The following is a 20,265-nucleotide window of genomic DNA, read 5'->3' on the forward strand; positions in this document are numbered from 1 at the left end:
TATAACTGTCTTGCATGTAAAGATGCCTCGTATTGCTCTTGAGCAGCTGTGATCTAAGTGTGAATACATTTTATATTACTGTGCCTGAAGAAAAGCAAAAATAGCAGGCATCAGCCTTACTGTATTTAGTAAATTTACCATGTCTTGACGCATGTAGTTTTGCTGTAATTTGAAATATGTTAAAAGATGAGATTATAAAATATTGTCTAGCTGCTCTGTAAGATATTCACTGTACTGATAACCCAGCTGCATATACTGAGATTGTTAAATTAATCAATACCAAAATAGCATCTCTCAAGCCTAATTATCTTTGCTAATTATTTTTATTTAAAGAAATTAAGGGAAATTGCTTAAGGACTAGAACAGACCTTGTTAATTTTGTACTGCTGCTGTGCATAGAGCTGCACAGAGGACTTTTATAAGGGTGCATGTATTTGGAAGAAATATTGACCTGCTTTGTGTTTATACATAGTCAGTGGGATGTGCATATGTCTAAGTGTTGTAATCTTCATTAAGTTGCTATGCTGTGGGGAGAGACAAAATAGCACTCAGGGGTCTCCCCAGAAAAGGAGCAAGCTCGGTCTTTTCTCTGAGTGGATGATATGAGGAAATATTCACAAGATATTGGTAAATATGTGGAGATTTGTACCCAAAGAAAAAAATTCAGAGAGAAATTAATATGGTCCAGAGAGGGGAAAAATGGAGTTTGGTTTGTTTTTATTGAGTCTGTCTTGGTTCTAGTAATAAACTGTATCCTAATGTTGTACGTTAAATTTCACATAGGTAAAGTTAAACTCTGGGAAAAGACCCCAAACCCTTCTGGCATGCTCTTTTTATTTAACATGTGATTCATTAAAAATTGATAAATTGCCTTTTAAATGGAGGCTGTAGTCTGAATTCTATTTCTTCTCCTTGAAACAGCTGCACGAGGAACAAAGAATGGGATAGCTTCTGAGCACCCTTTGTCACCTATATGCTCTCATCGAGTGACCGAGCTTTTCGTATTGCTCAGGTAACATGTTTTCCTGCAGGAAGAACTCAGCCTAGGTGTCTCGGTGATCATACAGAGGCCACCTCCCTAAAAATTACGCTGTTCTCTGACCCACTCCAGGTCTCACAGTTCAGGCTAATCATTGACAGGGCTTTTACGATCGCAAGCTTTTAGTGAAGCTTTGATAAGACACTCCAGCAGTTAGTGGCAAATGAAGACAGTCTGCACAGCAGGGACTCCAGGGAATGAATGGATTTTTTTCAGCGGCAGTAAAGGAAATCTGACTTTTAACACTGGCGTTATAAAACGGCATAATGTGTGGCCGACGGCTGAAGAGATTTGTTGCTTTTTGGACATTAGTTTTCATAAGGATAGTCGCTGGGCTTGCCGGAGAGGGAAGATCTGTGTGGAAAAAGGACCCTAACTCCAGTCCCGTGAGTGAAACACAGATGTTTTTGTATGACACTTTCCCCAAAGAGTTTCTCTGGGGCATAGGGACAGGGGCGTTCCAGGTGGAAGGCAGCTGGAGGAAGGACGGGAAAGGATCCTCCATCTGGGACCGCTTCATCCACACGGAGTTCAGAGATGCTGACAGCACGGACGTTTCCAGTGACAGTTACAACTTGCTGGACAAAGATCTGTCAGCTCTGGATTTTTTGGGAGTTACCTTTTACCAGTTTTCAATTTCGTGGTCGAGGCTTTTTCCCACTGGGGTGGTAGCAGCTCCCAACGAAAAAGGACTCCAGTACTATAACACCCTTATTGACTCTCTAGTCTACAGAAATATTGACCCCGTGGTTACCCTGTACCACTGGGACCTGCCCTTGACACTGCAAGAACAATATGGGGGATGGAAAAATGAATCAGTAATTGATATATTCAACGACTATGCCACCTTTTGCTTCCAGACCTTTGGGGATCGTGTTAAGTATTGGATTACCATCCATAATCCTTACTTAGTTGCTTGGCATGGGTATGGCACAGGTATTCATGCTCCCGGAGAGAAAGGGAAAGTAACCACTGTCTACACTGTAGGACACAATCTGATCAAGGTACAGTATAGTAAGGTTTTATAAACTGATCTTGCACTGTCATAGGAAATAATGGGATGAATCAATCGTGTAATCAATGTTAAAAAAATAATCAAAGAATGTGAAAACATCAAGAAATAACCCTTAGCTAAGGCAGTTGTTTTTTTTCAAAATCTCAAATTGATTTCAATGTTGTAGTCACAACAGCTGACTCAGTAATTATTTGTTTTAAGGTGCTTGTTTATTGATTTATTTAAATTTCTTTTTGCCTACAACATCTGTCTATTAAAGACCATAGTTTTCCCTCTTTTTTCTTTTCATTTAGTTACACTGAAATGACTGTTCAGTCATTCAGCTACGCTAAAATGACCGTTCCATTAGTTTATACAGAGATTTAGTTCTATTTGCCTATTGGATCAGTTTTACTATCAGTAGAAGATGTGTATATATGATTACTTCTGGCTTAGTAAGATCATACTGCAAAATGTTTATCACTGAATTAGCGAGGTCATCAGTTCTTGGTTTGAGAAGAAAACAAATGTCCCCTTCAGTATTTAAGAGTTTCAAAATTACATTATTTCTGTAGCATTTTCAGCATTTTAATTTTTATGTTGGTGCTATTTTATGTATTGGCTATCTTCTACAGAATTACACAACTGAAAGGCTTGATCCCATGATCAATAGCTTCAGCAGCTGCAGTACTGGGTCCTAAGTTCATGGTATTTTTTTTTTGGAAAGGACAAAAAGAAAAGTCTGAAGTGGGTTGTATCTTTAAGGAAAAATGCGGAGACATTCATGCTGGTGCTTTACAGAGTTTACAGCATCTCTAATAGATTATGAATTTCATTCTACAGAGTAGCTTGTCTGTATGCATAAGAATATATATTCTTATTTTCTCATGCTATTATTTAAAACAATTTCCAATAACAGCAGTTTAAGATAATTAACAATATAAATATAGCTTTTTTTATCTGTAGTGCTCAAAGTACTATAAAGAGCAAGTCATGGTCCTGTCTGTTTGATAGAGAAGCTAGTATAATGCCCCCTGCTCAAACAATTCCTAGCTGTCACAAAGAGAATTTTTGTACTACATACCCTGCATTACAAATATAATTAAGAAATAAATCTGAATATATTTGTCATACAGAAAGAAATATTTATGTTGGGAAATATTAACTACCAGAGCAGTTAAAACATTCTGCAACTTCTATTTCATGTATTAGTTTCCAGGCCTCGACTTGGAGAATAACCTTTTTCAGAAAACTCACTCTGCAGTCAGTAGAAGATTTATACAAAAAAAAAAAAAAAAAGTCATTCAGTATCTAGAGTTACTGATTTCAGACAGCACAAAAATAATCTAACTATAGAGATTTGTGAAGCGTCTCAAAGAGAACTGACGTCCAATCATTTTTTTCATTCTCAAGTGTTATATATGATACAATACATGTAAAAGACACAACACGAGTTTGTGGTATTGCTTGCCTGAGTTTCTGAGTGGCACAATCAAAATTGGGTTATCCACTAGGCAATTTCTAAATTTTCCCACTCTAAAATCCATGTAAGCAGCACACAGCACAGAGAGCAATACCTCTGCTGAAGAATCAACTAGGTGTGCCAGGAAGTCAAGCACAGCTGGGTCTGATATTCAAATTAATTAATTAATTTCCTTAATTTCCTATTTAACTCAGTCTTTATCTAATAGTTCATTCTAGCCTTAAAATCTGTGCATCCAAGTATAAAACAAATTACTTAAATGAAAGATTTAATGAGACTTTTCAGCAACGCACAATCCATTAACAGTTATTGTTGTTACTGGGCAGAAGTTATTTTCATGTGGTATCTTTCTCACAGCACCATGAAAATTGCCTGATGTACTAGCAATTTTCTCCTGTGACACTAAAATTCCTGAAGATTTTAGGTCTTCATTACAAAGTATCTTAACTTTGTAGTAATGCATTTGAGAAACTGGAGCATGATATTTTGGGGTTGGAGATGGAATTGAAGCTCTTGAGGAGCCTGTTGACATGAGTCAATTTTGTTGTAAAAATTCCCATTTATGTCAGTGGCTTTAGGAAGAGCCAAGTTCTTGTCCATATGAAGGCTTCCTTTTTGGACAGCCTGTTGAAAGACAATATTCTTATCCCATCCTAGGTACATTACCAGGTCCACCTGTTAAATATGCTGAGCAGGAAAACCAGATCTGTAATGCTCAAGAGAAACTAATCTAAACTAATCTAGCCATCACTCTGTTACTTAGCAAACAGCTGAATAATCATTCTAAAGCCTTTTTGTAGAAATATACGGAGTATCTTTAGATAAACCATAGATGGGTCTCTCTCGTTAGTCCTACTTTTAGTTTAATTTGCCAGTGCACTGTTGCAATTGCAGTGTTGTGAGAACAAACTACCAGTTGCATAAGGGAGTGCCTTTATATGGTATATCCATTATAAACTGAAGCTAGGTTTCAGAGAATCACAAAAACAATATAACAGATCATAAACTGCAGCTTTTCTGGACTTTGGATTATTTTGTTGTAAGAACAGTTTGAAAGTCAATGAAGATTTTTGTGTCTCTAGAAGAGGGCTGAAGAATTTTTCTCTTAATTCTTAACTGACAGTTTTAGTAGATTAAAGAAACCCAACAGCTCAAAACTCAAAGAATTGGGTGGCAAAAGGAAGAAGTCCATACAATTTAAAACCAATAAAATAACAGTCTGCTTCCGTGAATGAATTCTGGTAGGTCATTAGGTTGATAATTATCTTATCAAGGATTTTCAACAAAAGGAGGGCTTACCTATCTTCATCAAACTCAAGAGACATATACTGTTATTAGCATGAAGTATTATGTATCAGCTAACACATGTGCTTTCCTTCTTTCCTGCTTGCATCCCTCTAAGGCAATACCAGATGCATCTACATCTAAAGGCAAGAGACAGTCTTGCCTTTTACATAAATAAAGAGGACTATTGAATGGAGAGGCAAAGGCTGCTAAGCAGAGTGCTTAGGAACGCCACACAGGGAAAACAATATATAGAAGAACACCATTTCAATTTAAAATACACATTGCATGTTACTATGTATGATAAACACAGAGGGTCATAATGGCTGCCAACCATTTTAAAGGACCTGATACTACTTGCCAGGAAATGAATAGGAAATCTGAAGTTTGAAGCTTATGAATTGCTAAGGTGTTCACGTAGGTAAAACTCTATTCGGCTGGATGATCATTATCACTAATATTTGGAACACATGAAATCTTATACCGTATGGAGAGTGACAGTCAATCTGTATCTCCTTTATTCATTAAAGCAGACACCACTTTACCAAAGCAACATTGCAAAGCAATTAATAAGATGTGACTTGCCATGTGACACTTGAAAGACACATCAAAGACACAGAAACTGTGAGCTTGCTTCTGAGGCAGCTGTCATACTGAGATAGAGAAGAAAAAAATTGCACACAGAAAAATTACATGGATTTCTTTGATTTAATAGTAACTAAATTGGACAAGAAGCAGGAAAGTATAAAGCAGGTGAATCATTGTGACTGGAGCTAAATCAGATATTTACCTGATCTATCATCACCATTAACTCTGGATCTAGTTATGTTCTTTCTATATATTACTTAGACTGAGGTTTGTAAATATCACAAACTACAGACCAGGCTGCCTTTTCGTTCTCTGTATTGGTGCCCTCCAGGCACTTCTGCCTTTGCTAAGTAACAGGCAGATACAGGCTTGCTTTTTTGTTTGTTTGTTTGTTTTCTGTTAAAGACCATTCACACTCCCCATTTCCTTCCATCTTGCAGAAAACCCAAGGAGAAAACTATCAGAATACAGAAATCTCCCTACAATTTTTTATTTTATTTTCATGGGCTTGGTTTCATGACATATACTGGGAAAAGGCAACACATTCCCTTTCAAATATGATGTCTCCATATAGATCTGTTACAGATCAGGTTCATCTCTGAGCCCAGCTGTGTTACTCCCTGCTCTTTGGTAGCAGTCTCTATGCCAGGATCTCTTCATGGACACCATCATCTTTGGGATGTTTGGATGAGCTTTTCCCAAAGAAGTACCATAATTCATTCTCTTAAAAAAAAATTCTACCGAATGAATGGGGAATCATTTTTATCTCTAAGTCCACCCAGACACTTTCTTCCTTTTCTGCAAAGGGTCCTCCTCTCCTCAGGGTCTAGAAGGATGAAGCTACGCCAGTGCCCATATTTCTTACTGGAGGAGGGAAATTGGTCTCCATCAAGGATAGCTCTAGGACAGACAGTGGATTTGTCTATGCTTGTAAATGTCTTTGCCAGAGGATTTTTCAAACAGTGGCCATCATCAGTGATGACAGTATTTTGCAAGTTTTGAATCAGAACTGATTCACACCTTTTTATACAATTAGTTATTTTCAGCCTAGCTTTCTTACACTTCTTGGAAATCATCAGGAAAGATGCAAGCCAAATGCAAGATGGATAGCATACAACAAATTTGATAGTAAAACCTCAGTCCTTCAAACCACTCGTTCAGAAACTTAGTCACCTGCATGTCAAGAGCCTTTTTTTTTCTTCACAAGGATTCAGCTTCAGAGTCAGTTTGCCAAAAAAAAAGAAAAAAAAAAAAGTTTTAGCTCTACTGACCACATGTCATCTTTACCACAGACCAGAAGTGCCTTGAACTGAAATAAACTCTCCAAATGAGCCCCACACACCTGTTCTTCTTCTAAAGTGATTTTTACACCATCGTCATCAAATTCTCTATTCTAGCTCCTCATGGTTTGAAAAAACAAACAACACAAAGTGAGAATCATTTTATTAGGATTTTTTAAATTCTAATTCTAAATGTTCTTGCTCTCTAGCACTCTGAAATAACTCCGTATACACCTGGCTTTGTTTTGTGTGCTCATTGCTGAGGCATTCAGGGAAAATTGCTTTACTTTAATAAACCTTATGAACTTGAAAGTGTCGGTCTTTCAAGAATAGGCTTTTTGTCTACATACAACATAATTTACAGGGTCAGAGTTTGAAGCACTATGAGAATATTTCAAGAAGAGGGGAGAACAACACAGTTGTCTTTATTTTATTAAATCAACTCATTCTATTTAGCCTTTTTACAGGGTTAATGCTAACTGACATAGCACTTGCTGTGCCTTTCAAATCTATGGAATAATTGCTATACTAATACCAGGACAATATGCTGAAATTAATGTCATGCATATCTAGAATAAATACACAATATTGATCCTGCTTTCACTGTGTACTTAGCCTTGACATTTGTCCTTGATCTAACAAGGAAAGTGAAAGATTAGGGATTAAACTGTAACTGAAGGGGGGGGGGGGGGGGGGGGGGAGAGAAAAAGAAAAAAAAATAGTCAAGATTTTCTCAAAATAGCCATTATAATGGCTATAAGATATATATATAAGATAGAGCTTTTAAAATGATGTTTATTTCATGCTGTCTTACAGAACAAATGCTAACAATCGGTTGGTTCCATCAATAATAGTGTGTTTAGAGAACACCCTTCATCTGAGGGTGCTAAGCTGCCTTACAGACAATTAACTAAAACCAGAAATATTGACAAGCAGATGCTATTGCCTCTGCTACATCTGTAAAGACCTTAATATAGACCAGCCACAATTATTTTTGAATAGATGTAACCTTCGGAACTAGGAGATGACACACATGAATTTGTGCTGTGAAAATGCTATCTTGACTTACCCTAAATGTACGTATTTGTATTTGTACTAGACGTCTGCTCCTGTACAATTGTACCTGTGGCTGTTTTCACAGGTGCAGGCAATGTTTTAGTAGTAACTTTACTTTCCTCTAATCAACCTCCTGAAATTGTGTATGAATATAATGAGTTCTCCCTGGTTGTTTTGTCGGTCATGCATGCTAATTAGTTGTTTTTTTGGCAAAGACTTCTTTCTCCACCTCATTTAGAAACATGGAATTGCTAAGATTTACCTGATGCCACTGTCATGCTACTTGGCCCTGTGAATAACACAGTTGATTTCAGCAGGGTTTTTCTTGTTAAGCCAATGCAAATATACACCTTTCATTAAACAGTGGTGGTAGTAGGCTGTGTCTGGGAAAAAAATATATATCAACCATGTGAGAAATCCCTTGGGGCAGATGCCTGTGCAGGCTAACACCAAAACAAGCCTGGCCACCTGGGGCTGAAGGGACCTTCTGGAGAGGACAGTGAGGGGATGGCATTGGCCATATACATTTTCTGACAAGACCAGTAGGAAATCCCTTTTATAATATCATAACTGTATCTTGCAGTTCGTCTCCTGAGTACAACTTTGCTGATTTCCCTTTAGCCTGAATCTCAAAGGTTAATGTTGCTTTATCAGTACTTTCAAAGACAGACCTTGAACGAATGTTACGAGCATGACCTTAGAAACCATAAACAACCGATACAAAAAATTTCACAAACGGTACTTCTGCAGTAGTCCTGAGCTTAGCTAAATATCTACCTGACACCAGGCCATTTGTTGGTTTGGGGTTTTTTTAAGCTGTCAAGGCTGTGCATTTCTAGATAAATTAACTGAAATTTTTGTCAAATGTAAGCAACGCTGTTTGGTTTGGTAATGATGACAGTCTAACTCAGCACTCTAAGTGTTTCACAATGCTTCTTGATGTTTTTTCTGGGTGCAAACAGTTATTTTCTTTCTAGCTCAGCGTATAGAGCCACACTTCAGGAGCAATGTAAACCTTGAGTTATTTAACAACTCATCAGCTGGAGAGAGGTCAGCTCCTCTCCTCTGTCACATCCTCCTCCTTCACCCTGATCCAGAGCCATCCTTCTCTGACACCCTAACAATCCTGTTTTCCTATAGGACTCAGGACAATGCTAGTGGTTCCTAAATCTCCCATATATTCCTGTTAATGCATAGGCCATAGAAAGCTTGAGTGCTGTGATCTCTTATTTAAGCAATTAACAATGTGACATTTGAAGGTAATTCTGGTGTGTGACAATGTTAAGCCTTATAAAATGTGATGAAGATCAGAAAAATTGAATTAAGATGTGATACAAGGCATGCTTTCATTGCCACTAACGCTCTTAGCAAAACTTCTGTCTATCCTAGAGAAGTCCGTATTTGGCCTATCATGAGTACCGAATCATGTCATAACCAATAAAATTTAGGAGATGAGGCTGACAGATTTTCTTTTCAAATGAAAGTGGTACTGCTCTCAGAATGAATACTTAAAATGAATATTTTGCTCTATTTCATGTACTGTCAGGAAAATTATCACGTTATATCTTCAAAGAAGAAATGAACTAAAAGCCTGGATCAAAATTCTCACACAGAACTATAAAACTTGACATTTTATTTCAAACTTTGCAGCTGCAGCTTGCACCTTTCTCTAAATTTTATAGTTAGAGTCTGTGCAAATACTTAAAAGTTGAACACTTGTATGATTAGTCCAAATTCAAACCGCTGGAAGTAAATGGCAAGAACAACAATATGGGGTGGACGTGGTTTCATCAGAGTAAATCCAGGTTGCCCCCATAGTACAGACCAATCAATAGCACAGAGCCAACGTTGACAAAGGAAACATAATTTGAGGTTTATCATTTATGTAAAAATTGGAAAAACAGTTTAAAATTTTAACCGTGTCAGTAATCACTGCTTTACAAAGAAAGAACTAGCTGGGACTCTGTTCTCTGAGTTCAAATCCCACTGTCAACAGCAGTTTAGCCCCAAAGTGCCTGGAAGAGCTATTCCACATACCTGCTGGGACATCTTGCAACCTTCAGACCCATGTTAAAAGACAAAAAGCCACAAGCCTGATGTGTCACAGGAACAGCACACAGGAGATGCTGAGCATTACCATCATCTGAGGACCTTGCATTACAACAGTTATTGCCCACTGCAGCTGTGCAGTGTGGTTATTGTACCTTAACCATTCATCAATATTGCCATAGAATTTTGCAGCAAATCAGATCTAGCTACCTGGTTGTCTAGCTGCTTGCACATGCAGGGATTTATTAAAGAGTAATAATTTAATGTTATTTTTCTCTTACCAGGCTCATGCAAAAGTTTGGCATAACTACAAAAAACACTTTGAACCATATCAGAAGGGGCTGATGTCCATAGTCTTGGGATCCCACTGGATCGAACCCAACAGATCAGATGATGCTTTGGACATCTCTAAATGCCAGCAGTCTGTGGAGAGAGTACTTGGATGGTTTGCTAAACCCATCCACGGGGATGGTGATTATCCAGAAGAACTGAAAAATGAATTATCTTTTTTGCCACGCTTTACTGAGGATGAAAAAAAGTACATAAAAGGAACAGCTGACTTCTTTGCATTTTCCTTTGGTCCTAATAACTTCAAACCTCCAAACACTCTACCGAAAATGGGACAAAACTTGTCACTCAATTTGAGGGAAGTACTGAACTGGATTAAACTGGAATACGACAGTCCTCGGATCTTGATTGCGGAGAATGGCTGGTTCACTGACAGCCATGTGAAAACCGATGACACCACAGCCATCTACATGATGAAAAACTTCATAAATAAGGTTTTACAAGGTTTGTGTGCAAGTTAGTTGTTGGATTTTTGGAGAGTTTTTAAATATCATTTCTAAGATCATTTAGCTTTTTAATGATTTAATCTTTTTTAAAAGACATAATGGTGACTAAGTTAATTATTAATTTTTTTCTACTGCATGAGTACAAGTCATGGATCAGGATCCACTGGTGCTAGGTGTTGTACAAACAGAAAAAAAAATGTAGTCTCTGTCCCAGGAAGCTAAAGTCCAACATCTGGGTACAAAACTGAGTCAGAAATGAATGTAAACAAATATATTGCATATCACTTTTCACTGATGGCAGCCCAACTGTAAAATCTTCATGTGGGTACATACCTTGACAGCAGGAAAATGAGGCAGTGACAACAGGCTGTCATCGCCATGCTGAGGTTCTACTCTAGTGCCAAACACACAAAGTAAATCAGCAGAAAAACAGTAATCGTTCCTCAAGATTACGGAATGGCAAACAGAGATAATGTGTTTTAAATACACCGTTTTAATCTCGGTATTTTCCCTTCGTAATGCCAGAGTGCAGGGTGTGCTGTCTGAAGGCAAAAGATTTAATATTATACAAAACATAAACACTGTTAATAACTGAAGCCTCTGCAAAACCAGTATTATTTTTCCCCATCCCATTTTTCAGCTTCGGTGCTGGGGGAGTGACACCTACTGAGCCTTAGAGCAGGGCGGTGCCTTCTGCATCATATACCACATGCCATATTGTTGTCATGGGTTGGCTCAGATCCTTCATGAAAAACCTTTCTTATCCTCAGAAAAGGGAAAACGTGAGAAGTCAGGAAGTCAGGAAGTCCTGTATCACCAAAAAACATAATTAAGCTTCTAATGAAGATTGTCCATGTAAAGTTGATCCAAGTCGTAAACTTCACACAGGCTAATATATACGGTATGGCCTGACTTTGCCAGATTTTGAGGAGGTTACGTTCCAGTATCCAGTTTATGCTATTTTAAATACTGCATTGACACAGCGGGGAATCCTAGGTGCAGGCCTGGATTTGAAGATGCGTAGCAGGTAGATTTCTGGACACTTATGGAAGAAATCCATAGCATGCGCCTTTTCAATCTTCTAGAGCAGACCTGCCTGTAAAAAACATCTGTGCATCCAAACTTCTGAAATACTTGGTTCAATGTTCAACCAATAACCACAGAACTGTAATCTACATTTATATGTATAATGATACTTCAATCCCTGCTTCAAAATACAGGATTACCTCTTAACTAACGCATTTTCTGGTGAAGCAAACTTTGTCTAATCAGGAGTACCATTTGGAATATATTCTCATATTTTAACTGACAGAGAAGTCAGGTATAACATAAAGGTGCTCCTTGCAGCAAAACCAATGAGATCTTTTTAACCTCAAAATGTCATTTATATAGGCCAGATTGTAATGGGCTCGTGGCTATTTTTTGGGTGGTCCTGTGTGGAGCCAGGAGCTGGACTCAATGATCCTTGTGGGTCCCTTCCAACTCAGGATATTCTGTGATTCTAATTGGAGCTATAGCTTTTTGGTGGCACGCATAAATCTGTCAATATTGAAACCAACACTTCTACAGGAGGACCCCAAGACTCCAACTATAGTAGACTCATAAATGCCTCAAGATCTGCTTCCATGGATGTTAACTCTGGTGACAAATTAACTCCTGACCTCTTCTACATTCAGCCCCTTGTTCTTGCCCCTTGGCCATCCCCTTAGTTTTTAGGAGGACTTTTCTCCTTCTCGCTCCGAATTTCAAGTGAAGATCCTGACTTCTGTTGTCTTCTCCTCCTACACTGTATTCTCTGCATAGGCAACAGACACCAGTTCAGACGCTTCTTTGCAGGCAATGCACAGATCTATGTGTCTATTCAACAGATCTCTCTTTTTTGTCTAAATGCAAAACTTGGTCTTTTTCTCTCTGGTGTCACTATGTGGATGGTTAGGTATTAGTAAAGCTCAGCAAGGCAAGTAGCCCTCCTTAATTTCTTCACCACATTCATCCATCTCCTTTTGCTGCCACTGCAAACACTACAAATATACTCTCATTGTGATCCACAGGATCTCTACCTATCATCCGTCTAAATATTAATTATTTTTACCACAAAATGTACATAAAATAGTGTGTGTGGGGGGGGGGGGGGGGGGGTCCTAGCCATTTAAACAGCCAAATCTCTCATCTAGGCATGCATCATCACAATTATTGCAGTGCCTTTTGCTCAGAGAATTTAATTTAGACTCCACCTATTCAGAGTGCTTCTACAAAAAATAATTTTTCAAAAATGTCACTTAGGCTGTCCCTATGTGACTACTTCCAGTGACTAAACCTTCCCAATTTCAGACATGAAGTACTCATCTTTGCTTTCAAGAGCATTCTGGCCTATTTCTTTATTCTCTACATCATTCTCCGCCTCCAGGTTTTGCATTTGATATTCTCAAAGATTTTTGTGTCTTCTCCCATGGTTACCCTAATATTTAGAAGTTGCTTCTCTTCAAAATACGTGCATTACTTCATTAAATTCCCTTATCTTCTTGCCAGTGCTCCATCCTTATCTAACTGTTTCTTATATACTTACACTAAATTCTTGGGCTTTCTGATCTTTTTAAGCAGCAGCCAGTAAAATACACTGCTGGACTATGACAGTACACCTGGGTACCTTGTTCTCTGCTGTTTGAATACAAATACTGTGCAAAACCATCTTCTGACGTTGCAGCATGTTGTGACTAAGGCAAAAAAGTTGACTGGAAATATAAAATTATGCAAGCTGAAATGCTGTCCTGGGAAAATAAGGCAAAATATTGTTGGGTGAGAGCTTTACATCGGAATACTTCATCTTTATTACTTGGCAGACAGGTAAAATATGGCTGTCCATTTGTCTGTGTCAACATCCACAGTAACCCTGTTTGCTCACTGCTTTGCCCTTGATATTCCAGCCCTTATGAGTTAGCGTGGGGAGTTATCCTGCATTAGTTCCTAGCTAAAAGGTGGCAATTAGCCATTAACAGGACTGATTGTGGAATTTGGACTTTTTTCTTCCAGGTTGCCAGTTGGCATGTGGTCTAAGTGCGTGATGAATGTTGATATTACTTGGTGTCCAGCAAGAAGCTGGTTTGGAAGTTTTACCATCCTTCCTAGTGATCATGTTCCACATCAGAGAAAGCATTAATTTTGTTATCTTCCTCACACGCTAGACGTAAGAGCATAATCTTTTACAAAGTATAGAGACAATAAGAAGAAACATGCATTTCATGTGACTAAACCAAGCATTTCCATCTCTGGGTTGATCCATCCAGCTTCTTCTGAAGTCATATGTCCATACCAACACATTTAATTTTTAGAAGCTGAAGAGACATTCATGAATGTTAGAACTTGCAGGGATACTTTAAGTAAAGGTTGGACAATAAAAGAAGGCTTTAGCCTCATGACAAGTACAAAGAAAGAAGCAATCTAAAACAAGTGATTTTTAGTCTTACTTTTTAGTCAGAATTCTCTAATTTTATTGGCAAAGATTTGTTACGGAAAAATCACCAAATGCAGCTAAAAAAAAAAACAAAAAAAACCACACAAAACATTCAACACTTTCTTAAAGAACCAGTGACAGGTGGTTGATTTTTGGTTGGTTGGTAGGTTTTGGTTTCATATTTTTACTGAGTAAGGACTAGGCTATACAATTTCTATCACAGTTTTGCAATGAATTACAATGGGCCAATAACCCTCTTAGCACTGACAAAACCCTCAAGATTTTCAAAGTGAATAGACCTTTCTCATAAATCATCCCTCATATATGTTAGAGTCCTAAATATATGGCTAATGAATGTTAATTTCTTTTATGCAGCTATTAAATACGACAACATAGATGTGTTCGGTTACACAGCCTGGTCGCTCCTTGACGGCTTTGAATGGCAACATGCTTACAACATCCGGCGCGGGTTGTTTTATGTAGACTTCAAAAGCGAAAAAAAGGAAAGGATTCCCAAGTCATCTGCACGGTATTATAAGCAAATCATACAAGAAAATGGCTTCTTCCCAAGAGAGTCTACCCCAAGTTTGCAAGCTCAGTTTTCCTGTGACTTCTCCTGGGGTATCACAGAATCTGTTCTTAAGGTAAGCGTAAAAATACTGAAAAGACCGGTGCTGGGAGGGCAATTCAGAGTTTTACTTTGTGAATAGAGGACTGAGTATAGCACCTTTTGTTCAGGAGTCTCAGTGCACATTACAAGCAGACCTTTTAAGCCTAGTCATAACTGTATAGGTTCAGTTTTATTGGTTTAATGGGTTCCTAGTGTGAGCTAGTCACAGGGTGCTGGGCACGTGTCCTTAGCAGCAGCAGACCCCAGTCCTTTGCTCTGCTCACCTGCTCCCAGCTGCAGATCAGATCAGGGAATTTTAGGCCAAGACATTGCTCCAGACTGGGTCGTTTTTCAACCAGGGGAGTTTGCCAATGCAGTTCACAGCATGGATATGTGGTTACCCACAGCAGCACAGGGGAAAGGGTGGCACAGAGCAGGGACAAGGTGGCCACCCTCGTGCAAGGAGAGTTAACTTTGCACTAGAGACCTCATCTAAAGCTACTGAACAAGACAGGAACAGATTCTTGGGTTGAGCCTGGCCAGAAGTGCCACTTACACAAGCGGGCAATAAGCCATTCTTTAAAAAGACTAGGCCACAGGTGAAGATAACCAACATCAGCACATGTAGCCTTTATCATTTTTGCTCACATCTAAAAACAGATCATGCCATTTTTTTTCCTAAACTGTTTCCCAAAGTACCTAGTTCTGCTTCAAATTTGGTAGATAATATGACCAATATCTATTGTCAGTGTTGAGATGCTCTTTGTCATCGTATACAGAAAAGTAGTCCAATGAAAAAAGTCAGCTTCAAAAAATACCAACAAAACTTTGTAATGTAACAGATTCACTGACACCTATAGAAAAAAAAAAAAGTAAAGCTTCTATACATTTTGTTAATCATTCCATGTAAACACACAGCACAGAAAAGTCCATTTCCTTAAAAAAAAAAAGGACAGATTTAATCTAACTATTTTGAACTTCACTGTATGATTATAAATCCTACAAAAATGTTTAAAATTTGGAATAGTAAAAAAATATATTGCGTGACACAAAATCTTGTTAACATGTAGAAGATAGCAAGGATATAACTCATACTAAACACTACAAATTGTTTGTGTCAGATATTTGCATAGGCAGAAGGACTACCGGTAAGAACAAGGATCGCTGTACCATGGTTTCACAAGATTGATCTTAGCAGCAGTGCCAAAACAGTCCATGTCTGCCTTTTGCATCCCCTGTTGCTTCTTCTTAACCACCTCGTGGTCCTGTCAGCACCATGAGAACCACTCTTTGCATGACCACAGAGTGAACCCCATGAGAAAGATTTATCTGTGTGAAAATGTATGTAGTGTAGGCTGGTGGCAGGGTCGGTGTGACCCCACTTTAACACACTATTTTCGATTCCACAGGCGGAGTCCGTGGCTTCCTCACCCCAGTTCTGCGATTCAAACCTCTACCTGTGGAACGTCACAGGAGACGGGCTCCTGCACAAAGTGGAAGGGGTGAAGCTAAAAACCCGGCCAGCACAGTGTACGGATTTCGTCAGTATTAAAAAGCAACTCGACCTCCTGGAAAAAATGAAAGTCACCCACTACAGATTTGCACTTGACTGGTCACTAATCTTACCCAACGGAGATCTGTCAGTGGTCAACAGGCAAGTGCTGAGGTATTACAGGTGTGTGATCAGCGAGGTGCTAAAACTCAATGTCCAGTCTATGGTCACCCTGTACCACCCGACGCACGCCTACCTGGGCCTGCCGGCCCCTTTGCTGCAGACGGGAGGGTGGCTGAACCACTCTACTGCCTACGCTTTTCAAGACTACGCAGCTTTATGTTTTCGGGAGCTGGGTGATCTGGTGAAACTTTGGATTACAATAAACGAGCCTAACCGACTCAGCGATGTCTACAATAGGAGCAGCAGCGACACGTACCGGGCTGCGCACAACTTATTAATAGCTCACGCCATGGCCTGGAAGATATACGATGAGCAGTACCGGTCCTTCCAGCATGGCAAAGTGTCCCTGTCCCTGCACTCGGACTGGGCCGAGCCTGCCAACCCCTACTTCGAATCCCACGCCAAGGCTGCCAACAGATTCCTTCAGTTTGAAATTGGCTGGTTTGCCGACCCCATATTTAAGACCGGGGACTATCCAGCTACGATGAGGGAATACATTCTCTTTAAAAACAGAAAAGGCCTCTCGCACTCTTCTCTGCCGTCTTTCACGAGCGAGGAAAAGAAGCTCGTTAAAGGTGCAGCTGACTTCTACGCTCTGAATCATTTCACCACGCGATTTGTGATTCACGAGCCCCAGAATGGGAGCCAGTACGAGTTTGACCGTGACATCCAGTTTCTGCAGGACATCACCTGCCTGAGCTCCCCTTCCCGCCTGGCAGTGGTGCCCTGGGGAGTGCGCAAGGTTCTGAAGTGGATTAAAAGAACCTACGGTGACATAGATATTTACATCACGGCCAATGGAATAGACGACCAGTCCTTAGACAACGACGAACTTCGGAATTATTACTTAGGAAAATATGTACAAGAGGTTTTAAAAGGTAAGTATATGATACATTCAAGCCTCTTGGAGCTCTTTTCATGGCATAGACCTAAGCCTTGCCCCAAGCAGTGCAAGTAGCTTGGACGAGGGGAGGGGCCTGCATCAACAGAGTAGCTAGTCTCAGAACTTCATAGAAGATGTTATTTCAGATCAACAAATACCAAGAGACAACTCTAATTTCTGCTCTACAGAGAAAGGCAAGAGCCTCCTTGCTTGCTTGCTTACCTAGAGTCATTGGACAGTAAAGCAGAAACAGGCCCAATGAGACCTGGAGGGGGACACAGAGGAAAGATGGCAGGTCATCAGATTTTAAGGAGCTCCTATTGAAGGGAGAGTTCCAATTCCTGCTCCTCTACTTGCTCTTCGCTCTGCACCTACAGAAATCTAGTTCTTTACTTTTGAGAAAAATTAATAGTTATGGAAGTAGAGAACAAAACCCAAGACTCTTTCTTTGTCCAAGGCAATGATCTTCAGCAATAGCTTATTGTTTTGTAGCAATGCCATGGAGGCCTCATCCCTCCCATCCCTTCTCCTCCAACCAGACATTAAAAAGGAGCAGTGAGCTCCGCACAGCTTTTCATGAGAAACACAGCAGAGCTCAGCCATTAGGCTGGGACCCAGGCAGCCACAAAAAGTTACCTGAAAGGCAGTAACTGAACCATACACCCAAAATAAGACTTTCAGTATAACGCTGCACTACTTCCTACTGGCAGTCACTGAAGACTTCCCTGATCAGGACATGGGGTGTCCAAAAGCTCTGCTGAGGAGCCTGTCCCCAAACACAGCCTGCGTATACTGGCTCTCTAGAAGCTAGCTATGTAAAAAATCAAATTACTCATGGCTAAACATGGCTTCAGATTACTTCTGGACACTAACAATAACCAGAGCATTCCCCCTCCAGCACTTAGCTCTTTCTCAGTCACCACAGGACTAATGAGTATTTGCTGATTTACTTTTCGTGCTGACTTCACATTACAAACAAGAGGACAATAAGTTATTCTGCTGTTACCCAAAGGAAAAGGTCATTTAAAGGGCACTCATCATAGCGTTCCCATTTTGGTTTTCAGATAGCATGATACTTCAGATACTTCACAGAAAGGTCTCCCCACTTTACAATGTTCTTGCTGAGTCCGGCTCACATCCCCAGTCATGCTCCCTGCTTACATATGGATTGGAGAGACCTTTACTCACCAAGGACTGCTACTTATGATTTTATTAAAGTATTTTCACTCAGTGCTTGCGTGCAGCATACTAACAGCCAAGTACACTGAGGGGCTGAGCAGCTGGATCTGGAATAAGGCAGGAATTGTGTGAATGTTTCTCTCAGGACCCAGACAAGCAGCTGCTCCCTGTGGGTCACTGCAGGTGGGTTCAGGCATGGTCCCATTGCCCAACTCAATGCAGGGGGTGGGAAGAAGGCTGGCAAGCACTTACCTTCCAAAGTGCCATTAATAAATGCAGGAATTCAAAGATACAGGCTAAGTATCTTTGTAAATCCACCTTTCACAGAGTAGGTCCAGAAAATCCCAAATTCTTTTATTTATTTATTTTGAAACAGTCTTATAATTAAGATAGCTGGAGCTGAGCATTATTGGAAGCACTAATTGTAAGTAAATATTTTCTGATGGTTATGCTTTTTACATTGATAATCATTCATTTCTCTCTTTTTTTTTTTTTCCCTCCCAGCATACTACATTGATAAAGTCAAGATTAGAGGTTACTACGCATTTAAACTGACTGAAGAAAAATCCAAGCCCAGATTTGGATTCTTCACTTCTGACTCAAAAGGGAAACCTTCAATAAAATTTTACAACAAGCTGATAAGTAATAATGGCTTTCCTGCCGACTATTCAATCTGTGATCCTTCCAACAAAGAAAAGGAGTGTAGCTTCTGTTTATTTATTTCTCAGAAGAAACCATTAATATTCTTTGCCTGCTGTCTTTTCTCTACTCTTATCTTGCTCTTAACCATCATTGTTTTTCACAAAAGAAAAAGAAGAAAACGTTTTAAGGTAAAGAATATCCAGCGCATCTGTGTGTCACTTTAAAAGGGGGCACGAGCCCACTTTCAACAAGATTCATTGCTGCGTGCGTTCTACAGAGGGCCACACAGAATAGACAGTTGCAGAAAAGCACTACGAGTCACTCCAGTTATACTCACCAAGCATTTCGTTTGGAAACAGAAGGTAATTGCATGCACAGGAAGAAGAGCTACGACAACATTTGTCTCTCGTGAAATTACTTTTCTTCACCTTCTGTACATAGAAGAAAAATTCGTCTATTTAAAAAAGGAAAGAAGAAAATTTTACGACTCTCCTGTGCCTTGGAATAACCTTACAAACAGTCTGACTTGAAAAGAGATATTAAGCTGTGAGAACTGATGCGCACTTTTATATGAACCTCTTTGGACCAGAACTTTCTGTGATGTATATTCATGTCGTAAATGTTGTTGAGCATGAAACTGCAGTCGTTAGGATTTATAAATAAAAGCGTTATTAAAGCCCACAAGCTTTCGAGTAAGTGCAACACCAGGAATGAAATGTGCTGGGCCATCGTCTGACGATACCTCTACAAGAACAAATCCAGGTTAACTCCATTATCGACCAACATACTTGTATCTCATATATTAGACAAAGAGATCAGATTTTAACATTAGCCACAGGAAACAAGTCATAATTATATATAATCACTATCTTTCCTCTCCAAAATGGGGCAGTCATAAACTTTTTATGAGCAGAGAACATGAAAATAAGTAGTAAATATTAATATACTTGAGTGATTAATCTAAACTGCACTTTGATAGTTCATCAAATATATTTTCAATAGAAAATCTGATATAAATCATCATCTTAGCTCTGCTAAAGTACCATTGCAAACCATGGCTGGTATAAATCCCATGAGATAAGTTTATTATTTTGAAGTATTTATTCCATTAAGAATTGTGTGCAATCTTTTTAGTGAAAATGACATTTTCACAGGTTTCTGCCAAGACACCTTTCTTTGCATGAGGTTTGCTGCAAAGACCTTATTTGACAAATTAAATAATATTCAGAGATGCTATTCTACCAAAAATGTTTTCTAA

The 20,265-nt window shown here is 39.2% G+C and overlaps 1 protein-coding gene across 1 annotated transcript; it reads left to right on the plus strand.

Moving 5' to 3' along the window:
* The first annotated feature begins 1,210 nt into the window (after positions 1-1,210).
* KLB (klotho beta) lies at positions 1,211-20,201 on the plus strand. Its single transcript, XM_048072865.2, has 5 exons — positions 1,211-2,043; positions 10,058-10,565; positions 14,394-14,662; positions 16,038-17,181; positions 18,870-20,201. The coding sequence occupies exons 1-5, from the start codon at positions 1,306-1,308 to the stop codon at positions 19,229-19,231; spliced, it is 3,021 nt and encodes a 1,006-aa protein (XP_047928822.2). The 5' UTR covers positions 1,211-1,305; the 3' UTR covers positions 19,232-20,201.
* The last annotated feature ends 64 nt before the right edge of the window (positions 20,202-20,265 follow it).

Source organism: Anser cygnoides, chromosome 4 (assembly GCF_040182565.1).
Source record: "Anser cygnoides isolate HZ-2024a breed goose chromosome 4, Taihu_goose_T2T_genome, whole genome shotgun sequence".
Classification (NCBI taxonomy): domain Eukaryota; kingdom Metazoa; phylum Chordata; class Aves; order Anseriformes; family Anatidae; genus Anser; species Anser cygnoides.

What these genes read in the sequence shown, in the direction of transcription:
- KLB (XM_048072865.2), top strand. Translation starts at nt 1,306, where the DNA reads ATGTGTGGCCGACGGCTGAAGAGATTTGTTGCTTTTTGGACATTAGTT. An exon ending in CATAAATAAGGTTTTACAAG is followed by an intron (nt 10,566 to 14,393) that starts GTTTGTGTGCAA and finishes TCTTTTATGCAG; the next exon opens with CTATTAAATACGACAACATA. An exon ending in TCACAGAATCTGTTCTTAAG is followed by an intron (nt 14,663 to 16,037) that starts GTAAGCGTAAAA and finishes TCGATTCCACAG; the next exon opens with GCGGAGTCCGTGGCTTCCTC.